The following is a 24082-nucleotide window of genomic DNA, read 5'->3' as shown; positions in this document are numbered from 1 at the left end:
AAATTCATCATAGCACAGCGTCCTTTCCATTGGTAGCAGTGCTGTGGACACGAGGCTCTCAGAACCAGGAATACCTGGCAGCATCGCACCTTGGAAAATCCAGTCGCTGGATGGTTAAAAGGTAAGACTGTGAGACATCACAAAACATCACCACATCCTCACTGGAACCAAAGGAGAAGTTGGGACAGTGATTAGATTGAAGCTGGTAAGACTAAGCTATGGAATAACAGGAGACCTTCAAGCAAGCGTGATCCGGAAGAGACTGCAAAGACGCCATCAGCCTCCAAGACGCCCAGGCTTGCAGCTTTGATGCCAAATGTGATTCATGCCTCTCATTCCTGTATTCTCAGTCACCACATTTCACTAATTTTATCTTTAATCATCTCTCCTGTGTGCACTTTCTCTCCAACCTTGCTGCCCTCACCTTCACGCCTGCTGCCAGCTGATGCCTAAGTCAGCAAAGCCTCTTAGTCTCTACAACCCCCCACCCCATCCATCCTGAAGACTACAGCCAGAAAACTGTTTCCCGGACCCTTGCTTCCTCAGATCCTCCACTGCTTGGGAATAACCAGGGAAAACCCTGGACGCCTCTGGCTCACGTTCAAAGTCCTTCACGGACTGAGCCATCTCAACCGTCACCTTCGTAGCCAACTAAACTTCAACTCACCTCCATTCAACTCAGGGTCCTCTCCTCCTCCCACAACCCCACATTGTTCATTCCCACCACAGAGCCGCCTTCATCCGAAATGCCCTCTCCTTGTCCCTTTCAATCCTGTCCACCTTCTAACCCTAATTCCAGTCCTGTGCATTCAATGAATCTTGTGATTAATGTGTGTGTGTGTGTGTGTGTGTGTGTGTGTGTGTGTGCAGTCGTTCGGTCATGTCCGACTCTTTCTAATCTCATGGACTGTAGCCTTCCAGATTCCTCCGTCCATGGGATTTTCCAGGCAAGAATACTGCAACGAGTTGCCGTGCCCTCCTCCAAGGGATCTTCCCAACCTAGGGATGAAAGCCAAGTCTCTGCATCTCCTGCATTGGCAGGCAAATTCTTTACCATTGAGCCACTGGGAAGCCTTCTCATGATTAACACTCCATATATATCTTCTCTGAGCATTGAAAGAATACTTTGGTGATTTTTCTTAAATGCATAGCAAATCAGGCTACTACTCTACCTAAAATATATCAACACCTCTGCATTGCCTACAGCACAAATTCCAATATTCTTAGCATGGATTCCAGGTTCTTCTTGAATGGGCCATTGCCTATTTTTGCAACTGTCATCCCCAAAATGAACATTATACAGCTATTTCCTAATCCAAAATGTCCTTTCTCCCTTCACCGTGTTTAGTATTCCCTTCTTTTTAGATTGCATGAAGAATCTGATTACTATAGAGATAATATAGTCCTGCCTTTGTGCTCTTACAGTAAGTAGTTCATCATACTGCTTTTCTTTTAGCAGTTAATAGATTCTTTATAATTATAACACTGTTTCTTTATCTCCACCAAGAAATACATATCCTAGTATTCAAAATTATCTGTTTTTATTATATTTTTATTATTAATTGCATTTTGGTTGACAATAATAGTATTTCAATGGCATCATATGTCACGCAGTTTTTTTTAAGTTGTAATTAACATACAATATTACATTGGTTTTAGGTATACAATATAGTGACTCAATATACAATCAGACAGTTACCATCAGTCATCATACAAAACTGTCACAACATTACTGATTATATTCCCTATGTACACATTACAGGCCTATGCCTTATTTATTTTGTAGCCAGAAGTTTGTATCTCCTAATCCCTTTCTCCTATTTCATCCTTCCCCCAACACCCTTCCCCTCAGGCAATGAACATTTTGTTCTCTGTATCTACTAGTCTGTTTTTGTTTGGGCTTTTTATTCTATACACATTAATTAATTCAATTTCCAGAACAAACCTGTGATGTGCATATTTTTATCACCCCATTTTTCACATATGAGGGGAAAAAAAAAGAAGTACAGGTAAGTGAATTCACTGACCTAAGTTTACACAGCAGTGGAGCCAGGATTTCAACCCACGCAATTTAACTGCAGATCGTATGCTCTTTAATTACTACCCTATACAATTTCTAGGCACATAAACACGTACTGAAGAGTTAAAATTAGATGTTCTCTTCTATAAGAAGTCCAACGTATATTGATTCCCCGACACATATATTTCTTGTATGAGTATGAACTCAATGTTTTTTATTCACCAGAGAAACCAAGGACAGTATTCTAGGGCCAGTCTGAGAGCTCACTCAGAGATAAGAGAGAAATCAAGGAGGGTCCAGTTTCTCCAGTCTTCATCCCTAGCAGAAGGAATAACTGGTAACTTGGAAAACTACGTTTTCCTTTTCTGTCATCCTTGCCTTTCAGTAGCTATTCCTGTCGCTGCTGCCCCCGCCTCAGCCACCTCCACCGTCTCTCCCACTGAGCTGGTGAAACATACCTCCTCTCTTAACACTACCTTGCCTCACCCAGAAGGATGAGGGGGAGAGTGATCAGCATATAAAAGCCCAAATCAGCCTTTGAACACACAGACTGTACATCAGGTCGACTGCTGGACTCTGGACCAGAGCATTCTGATAGAATGGAGACAATGATAGAAATGTTCATGCACCAGTGGGGCTGATTCACACTGAGGTAATGGAAGCCCCATGCCAATCACGGTTTCCCGCTTTGTAATTCCCGAATGGTACCTCGTAGAATCCCTAAATTGTAAAGGACTTGAAATTCATCAAATTTATGTTCTGTATAATTTACCACAATAAAAATAAATTAAATAAGTTGAATTCATTACCCCCACCAAAAAAAGCAAATACTTTAAACCCAACCAGCTCATTCTGAGTAAGCCCCAGGAGTTGGTGATGGACAGGGAGGCCTGGCGTGCTGCATATGGCGTCCATGGGGTCTCAAAGAGTCGGACACAACTGAGCAACTGAGCTGAACTGAGCTCATTTAGCAAATGAACACTGAGGCTCTAAGAGAGAAACTGACTTACCCAACATCCTATGGCTGTTTAGAGACTCTGCACTTCCAGTCATATCACCTACCTTTAAGTCAAAATAGCTGATGTGGTTAGTTCTATTTCAGAAAAAAGAATTGAGTCAGATGGATCTCAAATGCACCTGAGCACATCCAAGTCATCATGAAGTTGGCCACTCTGCTAGAATCTATCATTACTCAAGGAGATGATCTGGTTTGGGGAAACTAGAAGACGATAGAGAACTGAAATCCCCCCTGGGAATCCTAAACCTTGAAAAGACAGCTGCCTTTGCTAATACCACCAGCTCAGCCGCTTTTTCACTCAAGTCCCCCTGAACAGAGTTCAGTTCACACCCAGCTCAGTCACTCTAACTAGAGCTGAAAACATTTAGAGACCTTTAACTCTCACCTCTTCCATTTATAGATGAGGTGAATGAAGCGGAGAGAGGGTAACTGGATTCCCAAGCTGCACACCAGTTATTTCCCAGGTTACTAATTCAGAAATCAGTGCTTTTCCTGCACTGAGGACTGGATGGTGTTGCTACTGCTACTCAAGGATCAAACCTTGCCCTGAAGAAAAGCACCAGTGTCCCTGGGTAATTTTAGAACACAAAGCAGATGATGTCTAAGATGAATCACCAAAAAAAAAAAAGGAAAATTCAGGGGATCTGGATCAGAGTTGATTTATAATAGCTAGGAAATAAACAAATGCCACAGAAAGCAGAAAAGAGATTTTAAGACCTTGGTTTTCATGAAGAAAACTTACACACCCACCAAAACCCCAATAGTTGTAATTAGTTCCTTGAATAAGTTACAATCCTTTAAATAAATTAATTCACACACTCTACTCAAGGGAACAACTTCCCCATGGAATTTCTTCTCTCTCAGGTGAAACTTTGTCAACTAACCTTGACTTAGGAGAGATTCAAAATCTTTTCAATTAGCTTAGGGAGATGTCCATAAAGTTCGTACCCAAAAACAAAGTAATAAAAGAAAAAAGTTGAAGTTAAGACATCAAGGGAATACTTTTCCAGGCTGAACTGCTGAGAGTGAAAAGGACAGCTGAACAGAAGGACGATGGGGACTGGACAGGGAAGCAGGACAGCTGGGCGCTGGCTGAGGTCCAGTAACTGATCCACTTCTATCTCAACCAGGTCATTTCACCTTCCACCTCTCACTCTCCCTTGTTTCCACTTCTAAGTAGAATGACAGAATTGGCTAGATTATCCCCATTGTACCATCCGATACTAACGTCTATATAAGCCACTTGGAGAAGGGAATGACAAGCCACTCCAGTATCCTTGCCTGAAGAATCCCATGGACAGAGGAGCCTTCGGGCTACAGAAGGACTGGGGTTGCAAAGAGGTGGACACGACTGAGCGACTAACACACACATATGAGCCACTTAGACTTCCTGCGTTTCAGCCTCTCCAATGACAGTGATAATAATGTAATAGAGGAAGAATTTCCTCAGCAAGAGATGGCATCCATTCATGCACGCATTTATTCAAGAAAGAGCATTGTGTCCTTTAATGTGTCAAGCACGGGTGCTAAAGATTTGGCCATGAGGAAACGACAACCCTAACTCAAAACAGTTATATCTGTCATATTCCCAGCAAGGGGAAGTGGGAAATATGAGGAAACCAATTAGGTGAATATCAATTGCAATAATCCAGCCAGTAGTTGCTTGTCTTTACCAGGATGGTAGCACTGAATGTTTTAGGAAGGGGTCAGATTCTAGACATCCTAACGATAGAACAGAGAAGATTTGCTGAGGTTTTGATGAGAGGAGAGAGACAATTCAAGGATATCTGAAAGGTAGATTTGAGCAAGGAAAATGGACTTACCATTATTAAGATTGGAGTTACTGTAAGAAATGCATGGAAGCAGATTCAGAGTGTGAATCTGGACATGTTCACGAGGCAGAGTAAAGAAGAATGAGTCCAGGATGGTGGTTAGAGAAAGCGGCACCTAGAAGGTGAATAAAGAAAAAGCCCTTGAAAAGAGACAAAGGGAAAAAAATCTGCAGCTAGGAATAATATTTCTGCTTCATTGACTATGCCAAAGCCTTTGACTGTGTGGATCACAATAAACTGTGGAACATTCTGAAAGAGATGGGAATCCCAGACCACCTGACCTGCCTCTTGAGAAACCTGTATGCAAGTCAGGAAGCAACAGTTAGAACCGTACATGGAACAACAGACTGGTTCCAAATAGGAAAAGGAGTACGTCAAGGCTGTATATTGTCACCTTGCTTATTTAACTTATATGAAGAGTACATCATGAGGAACGCTGGGCTGGAAGAAGCACAAGCCAGAATCAAGATTGCTGGGAGAAATATCAATAATCTCAGATATGCTGATGACACCACCCTTATGGCAGAAAGTGAAGAGGAACTCAAAAGCCTCTTGATGAAAGTGAAAGAGGAGAGCGAAAAGGTTGGCTTGAAGCTCAACATTCAGAAAACAAAGATCATGGCATCTGGTCCCATCACTTCATGGGAAATAGATGGAAAAACAGTGGAAACAGTGTCAGACTTTATTTTTTTGGGCTCCAAAATCACTGCGGATGCTGATTGCAGCCATGAAATTAAAAGACGCTTACTCCTTAGAAGGAAAGTTATGACCAACCTTGATAATATATTAAAAAGCAGAGACATTACTTTGCCAACAAAGGTCCGTCTGGTCAAGGCTATGGTTTTTCCTGTGGTCATGTATGGATGTGAGAGTTGGGCTGTGAAGAAAGCTGATCACCGAAGAATTGATTCTTTTGAACTGTGGTGTTGGAGAATGAGATGGCTGGATGGCATCACCGACTCCGTGGATATGAGTTTCAGTGAACTACAGGAGTTGGTGATGGACAGGGAGGCCTGGCGTGCTGTGATTCATGGGGTCGCGGAGAGTCGGACACGACTGAGCGACTGAAGATTATGATAGCTAATATTTACCAAGTCTATAGTATAAATCTATACCATGTTCTTTTCTAACACTTTGATGTATGCTGGAGGCTTCCCTGGTGGTCCAGTTGTTGAGAATCCACCTGCCAATGCAGGGGATGCAGGTTCGATACCTGGTCCAGGAAGATTCCACATGCCAAGGAGCCACTGAGCCCATGTGCCACCACTACCGAGCCCACGTGCTGCAGCTACTGAAGCCTGAGTGCTCTAGAGCCCACGGGCTGCAACAAGAGAAGCCAACACAATAAGAAGCCCAGGCACCACAACCAGAGCAAGCCCAGATGCAGCAACAAAGGCATAGCACAGCCAAAAGTAAACAAACAAATAGGGACAGAGGGCGGTGTATGGATAATCATGGCGAATTTGCTTTGTTGCATGGCAGAAACCAGTACAATATTGCAGAATTTTTTTAATTTATTTATTTTAATTAGAGGCTAATTACTTTACATTATTGTATCGGTTTTGCCATACATTGACATGAATCCACCCCAGGTGTACATGTGTTCCCCATCCTGAACCCCCCTCCTACCTCCTCCCCATCCCATCCCTCTGGTTCATCCCAGTACACCAGCCCCGAGCATCCTGTATCATGAATTGGGCCTGGACTGGCAGTTCGTTTCACATATGATAATATACACGTTTCAATGCCATTCTCCCAAACCATCCCACCCTCGCCCTCTCCCACAGAGTCCAAAACACTGTTCTATACATCTGTGTCTTGTAAGTCAGAAAGAAAAATACCAATACAGTATACTAACACATATATTAATTTATTTTTTAATGGGTAAAATTAATAACTCTTTAGTTTAATGTATATTAACTATTCTAATATTCCGAATACTTCTGAAGTTCATATTATTGTTAATCTTCTTGCATTTATGAGAAACAGGTGGTGAATTAAGTAGTACTCAAGTCATGAGTTCTGAGAGACGGGCACTCAGAAGAGCCTGATGGGCTTCAGAGCCCGAGCTCTTCCAACTTTAACAGAAAGAGCTAGGCACTCCACCATGAGACATGCTGTTTAAAAATTCCTTAATGAATCTAGGGTTTGTTTTCTAGGTGTTGAAAATGTTCTGCAATTAGTGGTGATGGTTGCAAAATGTACTAAAAATGACTGAATTGTACAATTTAAAGTGGTCAAATTGGCAAAATTTATGTTCCATAAATTTTGTCTCAATAAAATACTGTGTAAATGTATACAACTGTTACTTAAAACTATTGTTGTTCAGTCACTAAGTTATGTCTGACTAGTTGCAACTTCAAGAACTGTAGCCTGCAGGGTTTTCTGTCCATGGGATTTCTCGGGCAAGAATACTGGAGTGGGTTGCCATCCTTCTCCAGGAGATCTTCTTGACCCAGGGATCAAACTTGCATCTCTTAGGTCGCATGCATTGACAGGCATGTTCTTTACCACTGAGCCACTGGGGAAGCCCACCTTAAACTATTAAGTAAACGTAAAAGAAAACTCTAAAAAAAAAAAATAATCTGCAAAATATGATCTAGAAGGGATTGGTCATGGGCCTAAATGTTGTTTGTCTGTTTTCAATAAGCACTGACAAAGCACCAGCTAACACATGATGCTTAGAGTTGTGAAGAAGGAAAGTGAATAACCCTGTCCCTGAGAACTCAGTCTATTCAGAGAGAAAAACCATACAAAATAATACCTCCAAAGTGATAAGGACAATGATAAAATTATGTAAAAATAACCATGGCTAGAAGACAAAGTTCAACCCAAGGAAGAGCAAGGTGAGAGAACTTGTAAGGAAAGTGATTTTATGTAGGGGTTTGTCATGTGGAAAAGTGTAGTAAAATCATTCCAGAAAGAAGTGGTATTTCCTCAGCGATTATGAATGGTCGTCCATGTCAATGATTAGTGAGGATGACAAGCAAGTGGGGAAGATTTCCTGGTACCTTTAAAATTACTATTCATCTGCATGCTTAACCAGCTTCTGAGGAGAAAAGGAAAAACCTTTAAGGCCTATAACATAATATGATGCTCCATCCCTCTGCAAGGAAATTGCATGCATTACTTCCCCTGATCCACAAGGACAGTTGGAAAGATGGAGGGCAAATACAAGAAAATCCATGTTATTCCAAAGCCAATAGAAACAAATTTTGTTATATTCTTTCTATATTCACAATGATAAGAGTCAGTTGAGTTAAAGGAGTTTCTGAGAGATGAACCATAATGCAAACACAAACTCTCTCATCCTGCTCCACCAAGGAACACTAATAGGCTTAGCTAGAAATGGACTTAGCTGAGCAGTTAGAATGAAGGGCAGAGTGTGGAGCAGAAACATGCTTGGACATTATTTCCCTCTCCTTCATTCTTCAACTTAGGCCCAAGAAGTTTTTTATATTCTGTATTGACTTACATCAGTATAAAGCTAAAAGTGATATTTTTTGTTAAAATGTGTGTCTTGATCTTTCCCCACTGGCAGCCAGGATCTATGCCATGTTTGATCTTCTTTAAAATTTTGGATGCAGGACATTATGAGAAGAGATTTAAGGACTACCTTTTGTGTCAACATGTCACAAGAACCAAAACTGCTCCAGGGTCTTTTCTAGTACTTGTGCTCAAAAAGTCTATGGTACAAGATGCTAAAACAAGCAGGAGAATAGAAAAATCCCTGGATGCAATTTTCAAAAACACAATTGTCCACGCTGAAAGAGTAGATAAGATTGGTACCCTTCTCCCCAAATATCCCATGATAATTCCTCTGTTTGGTTTCCTTTCTAATGAAATGTGGGTTGTTATCATTAGGGAGGTTAAACGAAGAGGGAAGAAGAAATGAAAAAAAGGCGAAAGAAGGAAGGTGAAAGGGAATGCAGAAAGGGAGTGACAGAATCACTTTAACAGAATATTTGCCCAAGAGTTCTCCTTCGCATTCGTACTTAATCTGAGTTTCAGTGTAAACCAGTCCCGTGAAACTGCTGAATATCACAGAGCCAATTAAGTTCTCTAAGACCAACAAGACCATCTGACCTCAGTCCTTGGAACATGACAAAGACTTTGGTTACTAAGGAGAGTCACAGCACAGTAAGGTTACGTCCTTGCATTTGTTTCTGCTGTTCCTCTACATCCTACTAAAATTAAAATCCATTTCAAGATGATAATCAGGCACACTTTTATAAATCACTTTCCCATTTTCTCTCCATCCGAGTTCTCTTTCTTGCCCCACAGCCTCTTCAAGGCAACTTTCACCTCTGCATTTCTGAGTGTGTAGATGATGGGGTTCAGCATGGGGGTGACCACCGTGTAGAACACGGCCACCAGCTTGTCCTCAGTGAAGGTGGAGGGGGGCCGCATGTACAGGAAGATGGCGGGTCCAAAGAACAAGGTGACCACCGTGACGTGAGAGGCACAGGTGGAGAGGGCTTTGCGTCTCCCCTCTGCTGAACGGCTCCTCAAGCTGACCAGGATGACGACGTATGAGGACACCAAAAGGAGGAAGGAGAAGATGGAGAATAATCCACTGTTGGCCATCACAACGACCCCCTCCACGAATGTGTCAGTGCAGGCAAGCTTGAACAGTGGCTGGAGGTCACAGAAGTAGTGGTCAATCACGTTGGGACCGCAGAAGGGCAATTGGATGGTGATGAGAATCTGAATTATGGAGTGAAAAAAGCCCCCAAACCAGGAACCAGCTACTAGTATGTGACACAGTTGACGGTTCATAATGCTCATATAACGAAGAGGTTTGCAGATGGCGACATAGCGGTCATAAGCCATCACCACAAGCAAGAGGATCTCAGCGACCCCAAAGAAGTGAAAGAAGAATATTTGAGCCAGACAACCCTCCAGAGAGACGGTCTTCATCTTGGCAAGTAAGTCTGTGAGGAATTTAGGGACAACAGTGGAGGAGTAACTGATCTCCACCAGGGACAGGTGACTAAGGAAGAAGTACATGGGGGAACGCAGGCTCTTACTGACGCTGACGGTCAGAACAATGAGGCCGTTGCCCACCACCGTGGCCAAGTACACAGGCAGAAACACCGCAAAGCACACTCTCTGCACCTGTGGATCCTGGAAAAGACCGGTGATAATTAACTCAGTCACATTATTGGTCCTCGCCATGGAATCCACTCGAAGAAGATGGATTTAAGAGAAGAGACCTGTGATAAAACAAACAGTCATGACACCCAGTCCTTCATGTTTTCTTGGCACTTGCCTGTTGATGGAACTCTTTCACACATAATATCTGACTGCTTAATAGTAAATGTTTGTTCAGTAGCCCACTTTATGCAAGACGTGATTCAATATACCTCACAAAAACTCTATAATCTCCATATCCTAAGTGAGAAGACTGAGGCTCAGAGAGGTTGACCAAGCCTTCCAGCAGGAAATGGATTCAGAACAAGAACCAGACTATTTTATTCTAATATGTTATTTCAAGAAACCACATTGAAAAAAATAATTACTATCTTCAGCATTAATAGCCATCTATGAGGGACTGATGCTAAAGCTGAAGCTGCAATACTTTGGCCAACTCATGCGACGGGTTGACTCACTGGAAAAGACTCTGATGCTGGGAAAGGTTGGGGGCGGGAGGAGAAGGGGACGACGGAGAATGAGATGGCTGGATGGCATCACCGACTCTGTGGACATGAGTTTGGGTGAGCTCTGGGAGTTGGTGATGGACAGGGAGGCCTGGCGTGCTGTGATTCACGGGGTCGCGGAGAGTCGGACACGACTGAGCGACTGATCTGACCTCTGATATATATATATATTAATGAGTAACAATTACCCCACTCTCATCATACCTTGTGTTAGAGATTCTCAAGTGAACTTCTGCTCCTCAATCTCTTGTTTTCTTTTATTCCCCAGAAATACCAGTCCCATTGATAATCCTCCTTTTCTAAAGACTGCCTTTGATATTCTCTTTGTGTAAGTTAGACAAGTTTCTGAATTATTTCAGAGCTATGGTTTCACTCAATCCCACAGCTTGATGAATTTTTACCAACATTTTTTGAAATTTTTGACACTGGAGACCAAGGTAAAAATCTAGGAGCTGTTGAGAATATAGCTCACTGTCAAAAACAGTTTAAATATAATACATGGAGATTCACCAGTTTGCTATTTTCTGTCTTCCAGTTTCCCTGACAATGAGAAACATTTTTTGCCAGCAGGACGTTAAGGATTTAATTCAATTCTTTGACCAAATATTTTATTAAGGGCCTCCCATGTGCTTCAGAGATCCAGGACGTATGAAAGAAGAAAGATGGCTCTCACCTTTAGGAAGCTTGCAACTTCATGCAATTAAATGGCACATTTATTAATGAGGCAGAGAAAACTGTCAAGACTTCCTCTGCTTTAAAAACTACTTTGAAATATCTCATTCCTCTTATTTTTTTCCTTCTGCCTCTGGTGCATCCACAATGAAATAGATTAATCACCTCTTTTCTCCCCAGTTTTTTTCTTGATGAGCATTTGAAGACATATATATACAAGGTGAAAATGTGCTAAGAGAATCCTCAGTTAGTTACTTGGCTAAAACTGGGGAAGAAATGGGAGCCACAGCATCAGACGCCACTGCCCTTTATTCAGCTTCTATTGTGTGCCGGCCTGTGGCAAACGTGTTACAATCCTCTCCTCATGTAAATCTGCCCCCACTCTGAGGTGGTGAATGGCAAGCTGAGGAAACTGTGACTCAGAGAGGTTAAGTTACTTACCCAAAGAAACACAGTTTATGAGTGGTTAAGTCAAGGCTGAAACCCAGGTCGATCTAGAAGAGGGAGGAAGAGCCTCCGTAACCGTGGGCAAGGCATGAACCTGAGGGGCGAGAGCTGACAAGGAAAAGCATTATTTCTATGAAGACAGAAGCACTATAGTGCCCTCCCTCGTGTGGCTCAAAGAAGAACATCGCCTTAGCTATTGGGTCAGTCTCTGATGCCTCAGTATTCTTACAGGAGACCTGATCCTTAGGTGAAGAAATATGTCTATACACCTTAGAGTCCAGAGTAGACGTCAGAGTCTGCTGTAGCGAGCACTGAAACAGGACAAGGTCGTCAAAAGGGGCATGGATTCAACAAAGACGGAGGAACAGAGAGAAAGGCAACATTAACACCTCAGGGGGGATTCCTGGAGCCTCTCATTCATGGGCAATGGGGAAAAAATGTAAAATAAGCAACATCAATCATCTTAATTGCCACCAGAAGTAAAGAAAGCCAACTCTTAAGAGAGAAAAGCAATACCCAGGTTTTGTACAAAGTGACCCATTCCCAGGCACCTCATATGTCTGTTTAACCTAGTCCAAGCTACCACTCTCTCGCGGCTGGATTACTACCATAAGCTCCCAACTGCTCTTGCTGCTTCCACTTTCTCTCCTGAAGTTTATTCTCCAGCTAGCAGAGTCAGCAAGAGCCTCTTAAAAGATCAGTCAGAGTGTGTCTCACACACACACCCTCAGAAAAGGAAGACACAACATCCCTACCAAAGTCTCTCCCGGCTCCCACAGGGAAAGGCTAGAGTGCCTCCCGCAGCCTGGTATGTGGCTCCCACTCTTTCCCTGGCCACTGACCCCATAGCTCTTCCACTTCTCAGTGTTTTTCAACCACAGGGTGTAGGACACAGTAGGGACTGCCCAGACTCATTCTAGGGTCCTGACCGACATGTAACGTCATGGCAAATCATAGAACTGTCAGTAAAATACAGCTAAAAGTGATCAGCTTCTTGTTAAAAGGTTTGACTTGATATTTCCATTTTGATAGCTTGAATCTATGCCATTGTGATCTTTTGTAGAGGGAACAGTCCCAGGTTCATGGATCGCTGGACAGAGGGAAACAAAATACAGTAAGGACACCTAGTTGAGCTGACGTTCACTCTCCTCCCAGATCGGTCTAGAGAGGTGGTTATAAGAGCAAGTATTACAGCTGGCAGCCAATTCTTAGCTCTGTCATCACATATCACATGTCCTTGGGAACAGGTTTTCTCATTTTCTTAGAATGGGGTAACAATTCATATGTGACATGTTTGTTGCATGAGTTAGATATAAGATAAAATACATAAAGTACTTAAGAGGGTTACCTGGCAAATAGGAAGTTCTCAATCAATAGGAGCAATTATTAGCTCAGACTTCCTGGTATTTATTTACATTTCTCTCTAGTTTCTCTTTCCCCCTGGCCCAAGAGAAAGACAGTCTGTAACTAATTACCTCTTCTCCCCTCTATCACTTCTCCAAATAAAACCCTTACTGTGGAATTAAGGATTACAAAATAATCCTTGGGTTGCTTGTAAAAGTCTAGATAGGTAAGTGATGGTCTAGACCCTAACTAGTTAGAATTTTCTCCTCTAACTTTGGGGCTTCCCAGGTGGCTCAGCGGTAAAGAATTTGCCTGCCATTGCAGGAGACACCAGAGCCTTGGGTTCAATCCCCGTGTCAGGAAGATCCCTAGAAGGAAACTGTAACCCACTGCAGTATTCGAGCCGGGGTAATCCCATGGACAGAGGAGCCTGGCTGGCCACAGCCATGGGGTCACAAAGAGTCAAACACGGCTGAACACACACACAAGAATGAGCATACAGTCCCAGTGAGAGAAATCTAATAAGGACACGATAATAAAGTGATAGAGAGCCTGAAGACTTATTGCTATGAGTTCAAATCACATCACGAGAGCCTCCTGCCCACTTTGGACCTCCAAGTGGTGTTTCACGGAATCCCATAATATGAAAGCCAAAAAAAAAAGACCTTTAGGAAACATCCTGTCCAGTTCTCTCCTTTTTATATAAGGAGAAACCAAGCTCCAGAGAGGAAGAGGGACTCACCCCAGATCACAGGGGTTCAGAGCCTCTCACATTCCATCAACCTGCGAACACCTCCAGGTATGCCATCGCCTGCCTGGTGTGGGTAATGTTCAATATTAGAGCAAGCAGTTGAACATGAAGGGTTTTCTCCTTAGGCACAGGAAATATTTCTCCTTCTGTTGCAAGAACTCTTCACTCAAACAGATGTCCTGGGCTGAGAGAAGCTTCTCTTCACAGCAAAACCCTTCCACTGGGCTTCTTTCCCTGCACTGAAGGCCCCTAGTGAGTTAATCCACTTCGTCTCAGCCAAGGCAGCAGGTGAGATTGAAGAAATTTTAGAGCTGAAAGGAAATCTGTAGACCGTTAACTCAACCTTCTCAGTTTACCCAAGAAGCAACGAGGGCCAGAGTTTAACTGACTTCTTAAAGTCACACAGCTGTTTTTTGGTCAAGGTGCTGTGGCACTGTTTCTAAAATACTGGAATTGTCTCTAGCAATTTTGGTTTTGTGATTGTTATTGCCAGTTAACAGTGTCAATTTTGCTACCATATGACAAAACCCCACAGCCCTGTGATCTTTTAGAAAATGAACAGCCTATGGTGATGTGGATAAATCACAAAGGGAAAGATTTAGGAAATTGGTCCCTTAGTCAATCTTTAGATCAACTATTCAGAAACAGGAAAATAGCTACCAAAAACAGCTAACCAGTAAGCTTTAGGTCCTGCTGTTGGTTTAGGAAACCTCCTCACTCTCTAGAAAACCAAACATGGTTTTTCAATATGGAGATGCTTGAACTATTTAAAATAAGTTGAGCCATGTGCTGTGATCAAGGGACCAAATTTCCCCATGGCTTTTCAACTCTGATGTGAAACTTTTCCAAGAAACGGAGCTAAAAAAAGTTCAAAATGTGTGTCAATTAATTTAGAGAACTTTGAGAAGTTAACAAACATACAGTAATTATGCTCTGAGAGAGAGAAACTAAAAACACGACATTAGGAGAGTTTTTACCCCAACTTTCTGAGCTTCCATGGGAGTATGAGTCTGCAGGGAGAAAAGAGGACTGACCCAGGGGAAGGGACTACAAACTGGATGACTTTAGGCAAGTTCCTTCATCTCTATGGGTTGCAGTTCTCCAGACAGAAAATGACAGAATTGGACAAGATTTTCTTTCATGTCCCTTCTCACTCTAACAATCTGTGCTTCAAGGTCCCCTAGAGTTAAATACCACACAAGCAATGATGATGATCATGATCACAATAATAATAATAATTGCCATTTATTGAGTACCTGCCATGTACCAGGCACTATACCAGACATTTTGTAACCGTTATCTCTGATAGTCACAACAGTCCTATAGGGCAAATTTTCTCTCTTTTTTTTTTTTCAGTGTACAGATTGACGCTTCTTAAAACCTTTTATTGCAATATAGTTGATTTACATTGCTGTGTTAGTTTCAACAGCAAAGTAAATAAGTTGCACATATACATGTAGCCACTTGTTTTAGGGTTGTTTGTTTACAGTTTTTTAAATTCTTTTCCCCTCTAGCTTATGGGAATATTGAGTAGAGTTCCCTGTACTATAAAAAAGGTTCTTATCAGTTACCTATTTTATATAAAGTAGTGTATATACGGGGCTTCTCTGGTACTTCAGCTGGTAAAGAATCTGCCTGCAACGCAGGAGGCTCTGGTTCAATTCCTGGGTAGGAACGATCCCCAGAGAAGGGATAGGCTACCCACTCCAGTATTCTTGGGCTTCCCTGGTGGTTCAGCTGATAAAGAATCCGCCTGCAGTGTGGAAGACCTGGGTTCAATCCCTGGGTTGGGAAGACCCACTGGAGGAGGACATGGCACCCTACTCCAGTATTCTTGCCTGGAGAATCCCATGGACAGAGGAGCCTGGTGGGCTACAGTCCATGGGGTCACAAAGAGTCAGATACAACTAAAGCAGCTAGGTATATATATATATACTATTATATATAATCTCATGATAATCACAAACCAAAAATCTATAATAGGCATACACTTAAAAAGAAAATTTAATTCAAACATAACACTGCAGTCATCAAATCATAAGAGCACAAAAGAAAGAAAAAGGAATGAAAATAACTATAAAAACAACCACAAGACAATTAACAAAATGGTAATAAGTATATAACTATCAATAATTACTTTAATATAAATGGACTGAATGCTTCCATCTAAAGGCATAAGTGGTTAAGTAAATAGAAAAAGCAAGATTAATATACAGGCTGCTGATAGGAGATTCCCTTCAGATCTAAAGACACACAGACTGAAAGTGAGGGAATGGAAAAAAATATTCTATGAAAATGGAAATCAAAAGAAAATGTGTATAGCAATGCTTATATCAGACAAAATATGCCTTAAAAGACTGTAATAAGAGACGAAAAAGGAAAATACACAATGTTGAGAGGTCAATCCAGGAAGAAGATATGAAATTATACACATATATGCGCCCAACAGAGGAGCACCAGATGCGTAAAGCAAACGCTAACAGACAGGAAGGAAGCGGAGGCTTGCTCTCCGTCTCCCTCGTCGGTCTCCTTCTGCTCCCCACCTCTCCCCTCAGCAGCCGTCGGTTTGTTCCTGGTACCTATGACTCTGCTTCTGTTTGCTATGCTTGTTCCCCTGTTTTGTTCATTATTTTGTTCCATAAGAGAGGGGGGTCTGTTTGGGGGTTTGTGCTTTTCCCACATGCCTCCTTATTCTCCTCATCCAGGCTTATGTCTTCAGTTTCCTGCCCTGTAAGACTGGGTAAGTTACGAATAACAGAAATTTTACAGATCTGAAGGCTGGAGAGTCCAAGATGAAGGCGCCGAAGGATTCAGTGTCTGGAGAGGACCCACTTCTTGGTTCACAGAAAGCCTTTCGCTGTATCATCACGTGGTGGAAGGGATGAGCGAGTTCTCTGGGGTCTCTCCTGGGGACTCCACCCTCATGCCCTAATCACATCTCAAAGGCACCACCTCCAATACCATCACATTGGGGGCTAAGATTTTATATGAATTTTGAAGGACAAAAAAATATTCGGTTCGTAACAGCTATCATTATGGGAAATATCAATAAATTATATTATGTTAAAATAAAAACTTCTATTCCTCAAGAAATACCATTAAAAGAAAAAACAAGTTACAGAATTGGGAGAGGAAATGATATAAATGTAAAGATAGAGACAGAAACATAGATACACGTAGGGCAAGGGAATTTTACCCAGATTATATAAAATCCAGATTACATAAAAAGGACTTCTACAGATCATTAACAAAACTTCTACAGATCAACTAACCTAAAAATGAAAAAAAAAAAAGTAGGGGCCTTTTACAAAACTATCAAAATGACATGATAGTCAAGAAACAGCATTCAATCTTAAAATATTCTAAATCAAAACAGTAAAAGACACAGATTTTAAAATAAAGTCACTCCTTGGAGTTCAAGGATTGACAATGGGATAAGCCAGCGAATAAGCACACAGATTTAACTTATTCATAATGCTCAACACTTGGATTACATTATGGCTTACAGGTATTTACTTATTAAAATAATACCAAACAGCTTGTGCATGGAACAATGATGATTGCGAGCCTCAAAACAACAATCCTGATTACATCAATTCAGTTCAACTGAGGCCCTAAACACAAAACAAGAAACCATGCAACGCCTATAAAGTGCTTGTAATAATGCAGAACACATAGTAAGTGCTTAACCAATGGAAGCCATTACAGTTACATTAAAGGATGGGCATCCATGGTGATCCACATCCAGGGACCATAAAAAGCAGTCATCTCCCAAGAGGGTTCCCACATTGACCAATGCATTGGGGAAAGTTTTGTGTATCTTTCGTCAGAATTTTCAACAGGGAAAGCAGTTTGGAAGGCTCAAGGGAGCTCATTACTCAGGATAGTGACAGCATAGCATCCTCTAGGTATCAAGAGGCTTTTCTTTCTTCTTCTCAAGCCATAGCATTTGGCTTTGAAAGAGCCTTAAGCAGGGACTCTTGACCAAATTTACACTGAGGTGACGAGCAACCCTGGATCTCGGCGAGAAAGTAAGTTAACTTTGGAATGCTCTCAGTCACATATTTCTATTCTATATTTATCCTCTGTCCTTCCTGTTTACTGAAGACCTGCCAAGATCTTAACAATGTAAAAACTTAGCTTTTTTCTAGGCATTAAAACAAATGACCTTGCTTTGTGACCAAGGCAGCAATTCTAAGGAATAAATGGGGGACTGTTTTTCAGTAGACACCAAGTAATCTCAAAGATGATGGTTTTACATCTTAAGATCAAAATAAACAGAAGATACCTAAAGGGGTCAAGAAATTCATCTACAACAGACTCTTGGAAAGCCACCTCTTTCAGGACAAGTGTGATGACGCATTTACTCAGGGATTGAGCATCCAGCCAGGCAGTGGAATTTAGCACTTGGAGAAGCCTAAAGCCTCACCTGTTAGGTTTTGCCTCGATCCACATTCAGCTACTGATTGAAAGCTTCTGGCATATGTGGATAAAGCTACACCTAGTTGCAGCACCACGTGGCAGGTAACAGTGTGGGGAGGGAAGATGGGTAAAAGGATCTTGCTGGGTCCCAGACTCTGGCAGGATAATGGGAGGGCTTGAGTATGCTTCTCAGAACCTTTTTCTAAGACTGTGGCTGTCCTACAGTCAGAACGGCTGTTTAGGTATAAGCCGGTGGGCCTACCGAGGGCACTAACTTATCACAGACTACTGGTGTCCACTTGGTTAATTACATTTTATTTAAGTTAATTAAAGTGGCAGTTCTCTCCCAGAGACCCTAGAAGAATAAAGAAGACCTCAAAAGTCAAAGTCGCCCAATCGTGTCTAACTCTTTGAGACCCCATGGACTATACACTCCATGTAATTCTCCAGGTAAGAATACTGTAGTGGGTAACAGTTCCCTTCTCCAGGGGATCTTCCCAACACAGGGATCAAACCCAGGTCTCTTGCATTTCAGGCAGATTCTTTACCAGCTGAGCCACCAGGGAAGCCCAAGAATACTCGGGTGGGTAGCCTATCCCTTCTAATCAAACTGGGGTCTTCTGCATTGCAGGTGGATTCTTTATCAAGTTGGCTACCAGGGAAGCCCAAGAAGCCCTCAAACATGACCATAATATCTAATTTAATTGTAGTGACACTGTGGAGTATGTAGAACTAGTCCCACTATTCACATAGGAAATTAAACCCAGGAAGGAAAACTAAGTTTATCTACAGTCATAGCTGGTCATCGGTAGAAAAAAGATTCAATTGTTAAAAAATATTGTCTTAGCCTGTGCTACATTATATCACTTAAATGTAAAATTTCCATTGGCCTTTAAAAATTATGAACCTGCCTATTAAGAAGACCTCAAACCTATTTTCACTTTCATGGATTGGAGAAGGAAATGGCAACCCACTCCAGTGTTCTTGCCTGGAGAATCCCAGGGACTGGGGAGCCTGGTGGGCTGCCATCTATGGGGTCGCACACAGTCGGACACGACTGAACCGACTTAGCAGCAGCAGCAGCAGACCAATTATTAGTTCTACATACTTCAGAGTGTTACAACAACTAAATTAGATATTATGGTCACACACTGAGACCAGAGCCTAATCCTCAGTACAGCACTGTGGGGAAGAAACAGAATACAAGCCACATTGTCATTTTAAATACTTTTGTAACCACATAATAAAAGCAAAAGAAATAGGTAAAATTTATTTTTGTGATTTGACAGAGAGAGTGCCTGAAGAACTATGGACAAATGTTCGTGACATTGTACAGGAGGAAGTGATCAACAGCATTCCAAAGAAAAAGAAATGCAAAAAGGCAAAATGGTTGTCTGAGGAGGCCTTACAAATAGTTGAGAAGAGAAAAGAAGTGAAAGACAAAGGAGAAGATACACCCATCTGAATGCAGAGTTCCAAAGAATAGAAAGGAGAGAAAAGAAAGCCTTCTTTAATGATCAGTGCAAAGAAATAGAGGAAACTAATAGAATAGGTAAGACTAGAGATCTCTTCAAGAAAATTAGAGATGCTAAGGGGCCATTTCATGCAAAGATGGGCTCAGTAAAGGACAGAAATGGTATCGACCTAACAGAAGCAGAAGATATTAAGAAAAAGTGGCAAGATTACACAGAAGAACTATACAAAAAAGATCTTAATTACCCAGATAACCACAATGGTGTCACTCACCTAGATCCAGACAACCTGAAGAGCAAAGTCAAGTGGGCCTTAGGAAGCACCAATAGTATCACAAAGCTATTGGAGGTGATGGAATTCCAGCTGAGCTATTTCAAGTCCTCAAAGATGATGCTTTTAAAGTGCTGCACTCAATATGCCAGCAAATGTGGAAAACTCAGCAGTGGCCACAGGACTGAAAAAGGTTAAGTTTTCTTTCCAATCCCAAAGACAGGCAATGACAAAGGATGTTCAAACTACCGCACATTTGCACTCATCTCACACGCTAGCAAAGTAATACTTAAAATTCTCCAAGCGAGGCTTCAACAGTACATGAACTGAGAACTTCCAGATGTTCAAGCTGGATTTAGAGAAGTCAGAGGAACCAGAAATCAAATTACCAACATCTGCTGGATCATCGAAAAAGCAAGAGAGTTCCAGAAAAGCATCTCCTTCTGGTTCATTGACTGTGCCAAAGCCTTCTGCTGTGTGGGTCACAACAACTGTGGAAAACTCTGAAAGATGGGGACACCAGGTCATCCCCCCGCCGCCTGAGAAGCCTGCACACAGGTGAGGAAACGGGCATGGAGCAACAGACTGGCTCCAGATTGGAAAAGAGTGTGTCGAGGCTGTGTATTGTCACCCTGCTTACTTAACTCATACTCAGAGCACATCATGAGGAACGCTGGGCTGGAAGAAGCACAAGCTGGAATCAAGATTGCCGGGAGAAATATCAATAACCTCAGATATGCAGATGACACCACCCTTATGGCAGAAAATGAAGAACTAAAGAGCTTCTTTTTTTATATTTATTTATTTTAATTGGAGGCTAATTACATTATTATATTGGTTTTCCCATACATTGACATGAATCTTCCCTGGGTGTACATGTGTTCCCCATCTTGAACCCCTGAAGGTGAAAGAGGAGAGTGAAAATGCTGGCTTAAAACTCAACATTCAAAAAACTGAGGTCATGGGCATCCAGTCCCATCACTTCATGGCCAATAGATGGGGAAACAATGGAAACAGTGACAGACTTCATTTTCTTGGGTTTCAAAATTACTGCAGATTGTGATAGCAGCCATGAAATTAAAAGACACTTACTCCTTGGAAAAAAAGCTATGACTAACCTAGACAGTATATTAAAAGCAGAGACATTACTTTACAGGCAAAGGTCCATCTAGCCAAAGCTATGGTTTTTCCAGTAGTCATGTATGGATGTGAGAGTTGGACCAAAAAGAAAGCTGAGGACTGAAGAATTGATGCTTTTGAACTGTGGTGTTGGAGAAGACTCTTGAGAGTCCCTTGGACAGCAAGGAGATCCAACCAATCCATCCTAAAGGAAATCAATCTGGAATATTCATTGGAAGGACTGATGCTAAAACTGAAGCTCCAATACTTTGGCCATCTGATGTGAAGAATTAACTCATTGGAAAAGACCCTGATGCTGGGAAAGACTGAAGGCAGGAGGAGAAGGGGATGACAGAGGACGAGATGGTTGGATGGCATCACCAACTCAATGGACATGAGTTTGAGTAAGCTCCGGGAGTTGGTGATGGACAGGGAGGCCTGGCATGCTGCAGTCCATGGGGTCACAAAGAGTCGGACATTACTGAGTAACCGAACTACACTGAACTGATTTTTGTAATATTAAAATCTTGTTTAACTCAATTATACAAAATTTATGATGTCAAACATTTTATATCACTTTACTTTTAAAAATTAAATTTAAATAAAATTGAAAGTTGTTTTTTAATCATACTGTCCGTACAGCAGGTATTCAGTTACTCACAGTGAGTGACCCTATTCCACACAGCAGGCAAAGTAGGCGCTCAACTAATTACTATAAGGAGAGGTGGGAAGAAAACATGGCTACAGCAGACCAGATACTGGGAAGCTACTGGTAATATTATTATATGTGATTAAGGCCTCATGCTTACTTTTTTTAATGCCTTAATTTCAGAGACATGGATACTGAAGATGAAATAATGTGATGAAAGATTTCCACTAAAATAATTGGAACAAAAAAGTAAAGAAAAAGAGAGATCCATGAAGCAAATGTGGTAAAATAATTTTACCACAGAATTATTGTGGTGAAAATGGTAAAATCATTTTTTAATCTGAGTAATGAGATGGTTCGATAGCATCACTGACTCAGTGGATATGAGACTGAGCAAAGCTCTGAGAGATACTGAAGAACAGGGATGCCCAGGGTGCTGCAGTTCACAGGGTTACAGAGTCAGACAGGACTTAGCGACGAAACAACAAGTATATGAGCTCTTATTATCTCCATTCTGTGTATATTTCAAAAGTTTCATAACAAAATGTAAGTACTGGAAATCGAATTGGAAAATCAAAAGGCATAATTCAGTGAGCACTTCCAATGTGCTGGACTGGGTTTGGTACTTGAAACAATTCTCTGAAGTAGTCAGTAGCTTTCCATTTGAAAGATGAAGTTTAAAAAAGCTTAAATGACTTACCAAACTATTAAACCAATACATATTGTCCCCACCTTTATACATCTTTGGTTCAAAGGAACACAAAAACAGTAAAAGAAAGAAATCATATTCAATGACAGTGATTCTTTGTATTGGAGAACTAACCCTAAATTTCATGACATAACGTTCACTGGAGGAGACCCTAGTGTTCTCTAGAGGGATTGACCTTCTAGAGTCAATCCTTTGACCAAAGAAATTAGGTCTCAGTGAAGACAAATAACTTACCCCAGATCTCACAGTTGGTCATTGTCAGAGGCACTGCTAAACCTAACTGAGAACTGGTACCTCCCCAAATCCTATAACAACTAATGTCAAGTAGAATCTGAAGATTTGAGTATCTTGCAAATGGTATTTCCATTTTTTGAAGCCTCTATGCACTTTCTCCAACTTCTAAACAGATGATAAGAGACAAAAAGTGAAGTCCCAGAATAATATAATAACCTATTGTGATAAAACTCATCATTCAAAAAGCTGGCTGGCTTAAAATTCAGCATTCAGAAAACTGAGATGATGGCATCCGTTCCCATCCCTTCAAGGCAAATAGATGGGGAAACAATGGAAACAGTGACAGACTTCATTTTCTTGAGGACTGAAGAACAGATGTTTTTGAACTGTGGTGTTGGAGAAGACTCTTGAGAGTCCATTGGACAGCAAGGAGATCCAACCCGTTCATCCTAAAGGAAATCAGTCCTGAATATTCATTGGAAGGACTGATGCTGAAGCTGAAATTCCAATATTTTGGCCACCTGATGTGATGAACTGACTCATTGGAAAAGACCTTGATGCTGGAAAAGATTGAAGACAGGAAAAGAAGGGGATGATAGAGGATGAGATGGTTGGGTGGCATCACCAACTCAATGGACATGAGTTTGAGCAAGTTCTGGGAGTTGGTGATGGACAGGGAAGCCTGGTGTGCTGCAGTCCATGGGGTCGCAAAGAGCTGGACATGACTGAGCAACTGAACCAAACTGAATGAGATAAAGACAATCAGGTTGAAAGTAATTTGGGAGGCCAAAGAGCTACACAGAAGGCTCATTACATCCCAGGTCTGGCTCAAAGCTGTACATTTGAAGACATGTATCAGTACTTATGATCACAAATGTGTGTGTATATTTACATAGATTCCATATTTCCCTAGTGGCTCAGCTGGTAAAGAATCCACCTGCAATGCAGGAGACCTGGGTTCAATCCCTGGGCTGGGAAGATCCCCTGGAGAAGAAAAAGGCTACCACTCCAGTATTCTGGCCTGGAGAATTCCATGGACTGTATAGTCCATGGGGTTGCAAAGAGTCAGATACGACTGGGCAAGTTTCACTTCACTTCACATTCCACATATCAACTGGAACATAGGGAAAAGCACCCTGGAACAGGAGAGTGGAGTTTATCACTTGGAAATTTGATTTGAGAAGATATAATTTAAATTCTCAAGCAACTATGATTCAGACAGCTGACAGTTGGAGAGCCTAGACTCCATGCCTAAATATATTTAAAGCCCATCAGTTTTTCTTTTCTCTCCTCTTGCTCCCCTGTCCCACCCTTCAGTTCAGTTCAGTTCAGTCGCCCAGTCGTGACCGACTCTTTGCGACCCCATGAATCACAGCACGCCAGGCCTCCCTGTCCATCACCAACTCCTGGAGTTCATCAGATGTTCCAGCTGGTTTTAGAAAAGGCAGAGGAACCAGAGATC

General features: G+C 41.7%; 1 protein-coding gene across 1 annotated transcript; it reads right to left on the bottom strand.

Moving 5' to 3' along the window:
• Positions 1–9102: 9102 nt before the first annotated feature.
• On the bottom strand, positions 9103–10051 carry LOC129554840 (olfactory receptor 4B1). The gene has a single exon (XM_055424125.2). It carries the CDS (start codon positions 10046–10048, stop codon positions 9107–9109), a length of 942 nt encoding a protein of 313 aa, XP_055280100.2. The 5' UTR covers positions 10049–10051; the 3' UTR covers positions 9103–9106.
• Between the last annotated feature and the right edge of the window lie 14031 nt (positions 10052–24082).

Source organism: Moschus berezovskii, chromosome 14, assembly GCF_049115385.1.
Source record: "Moschus berezovskii isolate FMDL1 chromosome 14, NW_MosBer_1.0, whole genome shotgun sequence".
Taxonomy (NCBI): domain Eukaryota; kingdom Metazoa; phylum Chordata; class Mammalia; order Artiodactyla; family Moschidae; genus Moschus; species Moschus berezovskii.
The sequence above is the reverse complement of the archived record's forward strand: the minus strand, read 5'-3'. Positions and strand labels throughout refer to the sequence as shown.